Source organism: Etheostoma cragini, chromosome 11 (assembly GCF_013103735.1).
Source record: "Etheostoma cragini isolate CJK2018 chromosome 11, CSU_Ecrag_1.0, whole genome shotgun sequence".
NCBI classification, from domain to species: Eukaryota; Metazoa; Chordata; class Actinopteri; order Perciformes; family Percidae; genus Etheostoma; species Etheostoma cragini.
The window spans coordinates 3,510,298-3,519,476 of NC_048417.1; the positions used below are offsets into that span (position 1 = coordinate 3,510,298).

General features: G+C 41.6%; 2 protein-coding genes across 2 annotated transcripts in view; one reads left to right on the top strand and one right to left on the bottom strand.

The window, feature by feature from the left end:
* Nucleotides 1-9,179, bottom strand: part of caska (calcium/calmodulin-dependent serine protein kinase a) — a 136,057-nt gene that overhangs the window by 50,939 nt on the left and 75,939 nt on the right. The window lies entirely within an intron of this gene.
* LOC117953110 (probable G-protein coupled receptor 34) lies at nucleotides 74-5,272 on the top strand. The gene is given in 4 exon segments (XM_034885896.1): nucleotides 74-656; nucleotides 2,184-2,782; nucleotides 4,502-5,001; nucleotides 5,004-5,272. Coding segments are annotated over 3 exon segments (1,143 nt in total). The 5' UTR covers nucleotides 74-656; nucleotides 2,184-2,219; the 3' UTR covers nucleotides 5,084-5,272.

Below are 9,179 nucleotides of genomic sequence, written 5' to 3' on the forward strand. Positions count from 1 at the left end.
CCCCCCCCCCCCCCATCGAAGGTCTCCTGGGTGGCAGTTTTGCCCCGGCCTTGCTTTAATTACTGTGAGGGCATGCGCTGGTATTTTTGGAGCCTTTTTCTTTCACAGTTGGCTACACTCAGCGGATACCTCCATATTATCATCAGAGCCCAAAGTGAAAAGCATATTGTGTTTATACAAGTGGAGCATGCTCTGTGAATCCACTGCTGGCCCTGGTGTGTAATCAGAAGGTCTGAAACAAGCCCGGCCCTTCTTTTTCTTTCTATCTCAGCCCACATGTCTGCACAGCGACAGGGAGGGGGTTGACCACAGCTTTAACTTTTCTCTTTACAACATCACCACATTCGGTACTTCAGCATTTCTCTGTATGTTTCCTTAGCACTGCTGGGGAGAGGAAACTATAGGGAGAGACTACGCAGTTAAGCTCATATTTGAGCTTATAATAATATTTGGAGATATTTTAAACACACAATGACTGAAGGATTGTGAACTTTTTGAGGGTTGCACATTTGGGATCGCTTGTCCTTTGGATTAAACTGGAGGGGGGGGGATCCACTGGAGTCACTCTGATGGAAAGAAAAGTACTGCAAGAAGTGATCCTCCAGCAGAGTTTGTGTGCAAGAAGAAGAGCAAACATACTGGACTTCAATGACTTGGTGAGTACTTTGACAGGTTCCAGTCTGAAGTGTGAGCAGCGTCTCTAAACTGGCTGCTGAACTGCTTCATGCTGTTTTCCAGTTAACCTTTTTTTTTTTTACTTGCTGATCTTTTGATATGAGTTGGCACTTGTGGTTGCTCAACACACACAAACATCTGAGAACTGGTGAGGTTTGTGCTTCTGTAAACTCGTCCTTTTACATTATTTATAGATGATTAAAAAAAAAAAAAAAAAAAAAAAGACCTGAGTTAACTGAGTTAGAACAATTAGGGCTACCACTGAAGGTTATTTTGAATTGAACTGAATTAATGGACAGCAACACACACACACACACACACACACATGCAGAAGATTAAAAATAAAAATATTACAATGTGAAATAGTATTTTAATATTTTATCATAAGTAGTATGATTTCTGCTCGCACGCTTTCACTTCACACACAAGCGGATCAGTTTCTTCTCCTGAAAATCTCTCCCACCTGCTCAGCAAACCCTCCATCATATTAGCGATGCTCAGAGGTAGAAACGTGCCTGGATTTTAACGGGAACGGGAGAGGACGCTCCTAAATGATGACACGCTAATATAGGGCCATAACACCCATTTTGTGGGGGAAAGTCTCCTTAACGTCTCCTTAACTTCTTCCTGGACATTAACTCCGCTCCCCGTCATGGAGGTCTTGTTTTAGACCCCTCTACTGTGTGGTTGTAATCTGTGTGAATGACATTGTGAGCGGATTTCATAGCTGCAGGGATTAGACAACTACTTGTTTAAGCAATCTACAGAAAAATACTACGCAAAGGCAGAAGACAGGACGCATTTCCGAGCGTTGACCACAGAGCATCTAGGTTAACCGCCAGCTTTGAGCTTTTACTCAAACAAAAGGACGGATTTTAACATAATCATCAATGCTAATTTAGGGCAAATTTATACAGCTGGACAACACAAACCTGCATGTGAAGCGAACACTACAACATTACCCGAAAATAACACGGATTGTTCTATACAATGCTCTTCGCGAATGTTAATGCTAATGTTGATACACTTAACCCAGAAACATGCAGTAAACTGTGAAATATTTATAGGACTTGCTGTGAACAGACAAGTTAAAGTTAATTTAATACCTGCTAAAATTGTTTTATTGTAATGTAATCATATTAATACAGCAATTACATAAAATATTGGATGTTTTATTGCATTGTATAGCATTCGAGGAAACAACAAAATGGTTCAGTACCCTGATTCAACTTTGACAGTTTTTCAAAAATGAGGTATACTTTCATATGAATGAGGTTTATAAACAATGAATTTAGTGTAAAACTAGAGGTTATAATTTGATTGGTCAGTGGTGAATCTGGTGGTACTAGTAGAGAAAAATAAATGCTGGAAACCTCTAAAAAGCATTACAAAATAAATAAATAGGTTGACCAAAGAGGACAACAAGTTGCATGTTGACGGGAAGACAACACAAGGGTTTAACGGTTCATCAAAAGTTCTTCACATGTTCTTTTCTTCGCATTTTGCAGGACTGAGGATCACAAAAAACTACCACGACAAAAAACATGTCGGCCCCATTTGCCAAAACCACCTTCCAGACTTCCAACAGCTCCCTTCTTCTCACAGAGAGCAGCGAGCTGAACTTCAGCGCGACCAATCGAACCTGTGTGGATCACAACGCGCTGCAGAGCCTGCTGGCGGTGCTCTACACTGTAATCTTCGTCCTGGGTCTCGTTGGGAACCTGGTGGCTCTGTGGGTTTTCTTCTGCGTTGACTCTAAGAAGAACTCAGTGCGGGTGTTTCTCATAAACACAGCTTTCGCTGACCTGCTGCTGGTGTTGTGTCTGCCGTTCAGGATACTCTACCACAGCCGCGGAAACGTCTGGACGCTGGCTCCCATGTTGTGTAATGTCGTGGGCAACCTCTTCTACATGAACATGTACATCAGTGTCACGCTGCTGGGGCTCATCAGCGTGGACCGCTACATGAAGATCCATCGTGGCGTGCGGGGGCAGCACAGACTGCGGTCCACAAAGCGGAGCACCATGCTCTGTGCCCTCATCTGGATTGTGTCCTTCACTGTGATGGTGGTGTTCCTGGTGTCAAAGAGCAACCCAGAGTCGAACCGGTTGGTGACACCTACTGTACAATGAAACTCTTGGGATGTATATTTTGGGGCGTGGGTATTGGAACTAGATTCCTTGTATGAATTAACCAAAATGACTCTGTACCAAGTAGCATTGAAACTTCTCCAGTCAAACGATACCGGCATTCGATTCGATACTTTTTGTACCCAGATCAGAGTTGCAACTATTCGACTAATCTTTAAAGCTCCAGATTTTCAACTGATATTTAGCGGTCTAAGCCTGAGTGGGCAGGGCTGTGGAACCCTATTGTTTTCCTAAGGATTATTCTATTGCTAGTAAAAGTCAGGCTACAGCTTAAACCGTACATGGCGCGGGGTTGCAATGTTCAGGACTGGTCCAGATCCCTGCAAGGACCTTCTACCACTAAATAGCGCTATAGAAGAAATGAATTTGGCCTTATAACTCCCAAACTGTACATCGCACAAAATACATATAGCCACGCATTGCCTGAATTCAGCCTAATCTCCTGATATAGGCCACGCCCTTTTACACTTAGACTTTAAGAATCTGAATCAGCTTTATTTGCCAGGTACGAGGACAAATACGAGTAATTTTTCTTACACATACAAAAACAACCAAAACAAAATATATGCACTAATTTATGCACAATAGGCACATAATATCACATTTTATCCTAGTTTTCCAAACTCCTCCTACTAAACGTGGTAGACATCTCCAGACCAACCTGACAAAAAGTTATCAAAACAAATTTGTGTAGCTAGCTACAAAAACATAAACTTTGCCATATCTTGGCCAAAATAAATCCTATCAACGCAAAACCTCTGGGAAACCTCTCAGAAATTGGCCAAAATTTGACATCTTTGAATATTTTGGGGGTACCATCTAGGGCCACTCCTAAGGCCACCCCTACAGTGGGGTACTGATTCATCAAAGTGTGCATGGCATATGGGACCCAGGTTTGGATTCATCACTTAAACTAATGTTAGCAACTTCAAATTTACAGTGTAGATGTACGATGGGTCATGGACCTCACCTACCAAACATTACACATATTGACAACTAGGTGACGCTATAGTGACGTCAAACGTGTTTTGCCCATAACTCCGACATAACACATAAACCCTTACATCCACTTGTTAATTTGTCTCCATTTTCCATTTTTTCGCAATATCGCGCAATGTGCAAAACCAAATTTTTTGAACTCCTAGTCCATGCGACCAATATGCACAAAACCCGGTAGCATCTCAAGATGGACCTAACCAAAAGTTATTAAAAGAATTTTTTGCTAGGTTAAACTATGCACAATTGACAACCAAACTCAATTTTGTAGCTAGCTACTCAACATAAACTTTAGCATATCTCGGCCAAACTAACAGGTATCAGCCCAGAACTTGGTGTTATTGTTCGATATCCCACTCCGAGGAAACATGCCAAATTTGCATTAGCATGTAGCTACTGTACATGTGATAATTTGAACACTGCAGTAGCTTAAAAACAGTAGTCCCTGCCTAGATGGAGCAAATAACCAATCATAGAAGACCAGCTTGGTGTTGAGTGACACTGAACCAAGCAAAAAAAGAAAAACTGTTGAAACCGGAGCGTTTTCTTTCAAATACGATTACCTCATTATTCACTGTATTTGCCAAGTTTAAGATGAAATTCCAACATTATGACATAATAAATACAAAAAATTATCTTGCATTAGTCAGTTTGAGCTGACTTATGTTTGCTGTTTCCAGGTGTTTCCACTACAAGCAGCTGCTTGATGCAAAGTGGAAAGCCTACATCAACATGGGCATGCTGGTCCTCTTCTGGCTTGTCTTCGTCTCTCTGATGGTGTCTTATGGAAAGATTGCCCTCAACCTTCTGAGAACGTCACAAGAGAAGCCCAACCTGCCCAACTCGGCCCGCTACGCCCGAACTGCCAGGAAGTCCTTCTTCATCCTCTTCCTCTTCACCATGTGCTTCGTCCCATATCACATCGTCAGGGTGTTCTACATCATAACGCAGATTAAGGAGGTGTCGTGTTTCTGGCAGGGCGTTGCAGACAAAGCCAACGAGGTGGCTTTGGTGTTTTCAGCCGTCAACAGCTGCCTGGATCCGGTCATGTTCTTCCTGTTGTCCTCCTCAGTGAGGAAGGAGGTGCTGCGCTTGGTGCGCAACATGTTCTGTCTGCAAGATTGGGCTGGAGTGAGCGGGAGCAGCTCTACGGCAGAGCAGGACGGTAAGAACGACAGGACAACAGAAGACAGGCAAATGTCAACTTTAGTGCCCATTTGAAGGAGAGGACGGTTACTGAATTCAACCAGACCGGGATGTAAAGCTACTTTGAGACAAGGAGCATCTATCTTTCCCAAAAGTCAACGTGGCAGTAGTCTACATGGACAATGTTACACTTCTAGGATTGCTACGTTGCCGCCAGAAATTTCGTCCCGGATGTTCGTCCCGTTCCTCTTTCTTTGTGTTGCCGTACTAACCTCCGGTGGATTTCTGAGGACTATGGTTACCTGGTCCTCAGATCTCTGCAGGGTAAATCCAGGCAGCTAGACTATTTGTCCAATCTGTTTCTTAGCACCGCCCAAGACCATTATGATTGGTTTAAAGAAATGCCAATAAACCAGAGCACGTTTTTCTCCCATCCCGGGATGCTGTGTGGACTAGCCAGACCTTCCTCCACAGAGCTGTGAAGGAAGGTCTGCGGGACTATTATGACAGAAACCAGCAGCGGCAGCAGAGAAAGTGCCACTCTCCTCAACATGTACGTGTATTTCACGTTGTTACTACGGCTTGCAATGAAGGAACTAATGTTACAGAAGTAAGATGAATTACTGTCTCCATACTATCTCTTTATCTACTGTAGAGCGGCAAAGATTAATTGATTAGTTGTCAACTATTAAATTACAACAACTATTTTGATAATTGATTAATTGGTTTGGGTCATTTTGTCTTTGAGAAAGTAAAAAATTCTGTGTTTCAGATGGTTAAATGTGTAATAAATAGTTTATTCTCTCCTCTGTGACAGTAAACTGAATATCTTTGAGTTGTGGACAAAACAAGACATTTGAGGACGTCATCTTGGGCTTTATGGGAAACTGATCCACATTTTTTTTCATTTTCTGACATTTTAGAGACCAAACAACTAATGGAGAAATTGTTCAAGAGATAATGAAAGAAGTGGATAATGAAAATAATCCTTAGCTGCAGCTAAGGATCTAATCTACAGGGATTAAGCATTTCAGGTTTAAACATCTTGTTGTCAGTCCTGCCTGAGCAACTAAACAGTATTTATGTTAGTTACATGAACTTGTATACTGTGAGTTGCTAAAACTTGCAACGTTAATTGTGTCATACTCATGTTACTTCCTCTTAAGAAAAAAAAACTATTGACCTCAGGGTGAGATTAGAGATGGTGGATAACAGCTAGCTGCTGTGTTTGGTGTCAACTTTCACATGGTGGTGGTGTAAAAAATACAGGGAAATTCAAAAGATCACATATGTGACTCTCTGGGCATTTCCATCCCAAACAATAACAGAAGAAGGGAATCATTTCAAAAATAGCTTTCTATGATTGTTTGCTTGCTAACGCTAATCAAACGCCATTCCAGTCTTTGATGTGTTTGATTGCTAGCTTGTAGCTAAGCTAGCAGTCATTTGAAAAACGTTTAAGCTATCTATTATTGTTTGATTGCTAATGTTAGATTAAAACGCCAATCAACTAACAGCCTTTGTTGTGTTTGATGCTAACCTGTAGCCAGCAGTGAACCATCTTGCTTAAGTAGGTCCATTTTTACTGTACTGACATTACAGAAGTCTCTCGTTAGCATCTTGTAGGCGACGTGTCGCAAAGTAACGCACGCGCAACTCAACTCTGCCCTCGACTCACATCGGGGAGTGACTGTGGCGACCTTACAGGCCAGTAGGCGTATAAAGAAGAAGCTCTCCCAGCTAGGTGTGCCTGACTCCACCTGCAGGTGGAACGTTGACTTCCTGTCTGACAGGAAGCAGCAAGTGAAGTTGGGGAAACACGTTTCAGACTCAGTCCATCAACATCGTATCACAAACGGACTGCGTTCATTCTCCTCTGCTCTTCTCCCTTTACACAAACAGCTGTGACCCGGTCACCAGTCATCAAACTGTTGAAGTTCGGACGACACCTTCCTTATCGTGCTCATCTCCGATGGTGAAGAGTCCGCCTACAGGTCAGAGGCTGACCACTTGGTGACCTGGTGCAATCAGAACAATCGAGACCTCAACGCCCTGAAGACAGTGGAGATGGTTGTGGACTTCAGGAAGCCCCCAGCACCCTCAGTGACTCCACAATTGACAGCGTGGAGTCTTTCCGATTCCTGGGAACATTCATCTCAAAAAGACATCATGTCGGAGCTGAACATCAGCTCCCTCATCAAGAAAGCACAAAAAATATATACTGTATATATAAATCAGGACCAAAACCTCACGCCAATATAACTCCCCCTCCGCCAGGAGCCTTATCAACAAGGCCTGGAACCCACCCTGGTATCCACACTCCACCTCTGGCTCTACATGCCACTGTACTTAGTCTGCTGCTCCTCTTGTTTAATTTTTATTTTTAATACATAATATGTATTTATGTTTATACTTATATTGTTATATTCTGGCACTTGATTATCTTATCCTTTTTATATTTAGAGATTGTATGACACGTACCGACAGCACCAAAACAAAATCCTATGTGTAAAAAAATGTACTCGGGGATAAAGCTTTTCTTATTCTCATGATAAATGCTGTTGAGATTGTTGTCTTTTATAAATATGCAGATTCATCTTTGCTAATAGTATGTTGGGATCATGTTATTATTTTAATTTTTTGGGAAAAAGCATTTAAAAACGTATTATAGTAGTACAAGAAGTATGAGTATAAGTGTAAGAGTCTGTAAGAACTACACACTCAGCAGAATTATAGAATTGAGATCACCAAAGAAAGGATTTGGGTGATTTGGGAAGTGAAGTACTGCTGAAATAAAAACAGAAGGACCGGAGTGTGACCCTGCAGACAATCATTGTTCTATTTTTCAATAAGGCAAATTTGAAGGAAAGAAAATGCAGACTACTGTACAGAACATCAAAGCCTGAACTTTAAGGACAAATTAGGATGATCACAAGCTCACAGAGGACCTTTTACTGAGATGAAAGCATCAGCCTTCACTGAGAGAACACCACATGTAAATGTCTTTTTAATCTCAAGAAAACTGAATTGAAATTGAAGAAATCTGTGTCTAAGCTTTATGCAGTTTTTTTTACTAGTTTTCAAAGCGTATTCCATTTTGGTAGGCCGTGTTGTTTTATGAAAGAGTGTAAAGAGAGAAGCTCTAGACAACACACCCAACTCTCTTTGGCTCCCAGCTAGAACTGGAACAACAGCGGCACCCCAAGGCCAAACAAACACACACAGCGTGAAGAAATGTCAGCAGATCTCTGGGTGACACTTCTGTGTAGGTGAGACTAAAGGGGGAAAAACAGAGAACTTGTTGGTTGTTCTTTTTCTATCTGGTTAGTTAGGCCAGTCAGCCCGGTACGTCAGAGGGTCGAAGGAGTGGAATTTGATCCCAGACCTTTCCAGACAATTAAACACATACAGTCTAAGTATTTTACCAAGCAGATAAACAATGGCTGGTTAATGCATACTCCATGGGTATAGCAGGTTTCACCAAGACAAATGTAAGAGGTTTGTGTACCATTTAGAATTAAATCTAATACCAACTTCATGAACATACTGGCAAGTAGGATATAATAGAATATCAGAAAGTATTGTGGGCTATAAAAATAATTGTTAACAAAGTAGTTGAACAAATTTAACATGTTACTGCAGTACGCAAACATGTTTTGTAACAAAACAATAAAGGACCTTTTGGGCCTTCTTTTTTGAAATTATTATGAAAACATTTTTAAGACTTTTAAGACCCTGCAGGTACCCTGGTTAGCTAAGTAAGTGTTGTATTTATAGACCCTGCAGGTACCCTGGTTAGCTTAGTAAGTGTTGTATTTATAGACCCTGCAGGTACCCTGGTTACCTCAGTAAGTGTTGTATTTATAGACCCTGCAGGTACCCTGGTTAGCTTAGTAAGTGTTGTATTAATAGACCCTGCAGGTACCCTGGTTAGCTTAGTAAGTGTTGTATTTATAGACCCTGCAGGTACCCTGGTTAGCTTAGTAAGTGTTGTATTTATAGACCCTGCAGGTACCCTGGTTAGCTTAGTAAGTGTTGTATTAATAGACCCTGCAGGTACCTTGGTTAGCTTAGTAAGTGTTGTATTTTTAGACCCTGCAGGTACCCTGTTTAGCTTAGTAAGTGTTGTATTTTTAGACCCTGCAGGTACCCTGTTTAGCTTAGTAAGTGTTGTATTTATAGACCCTGCAGGTACCCTGGTTAGCTTAGTAA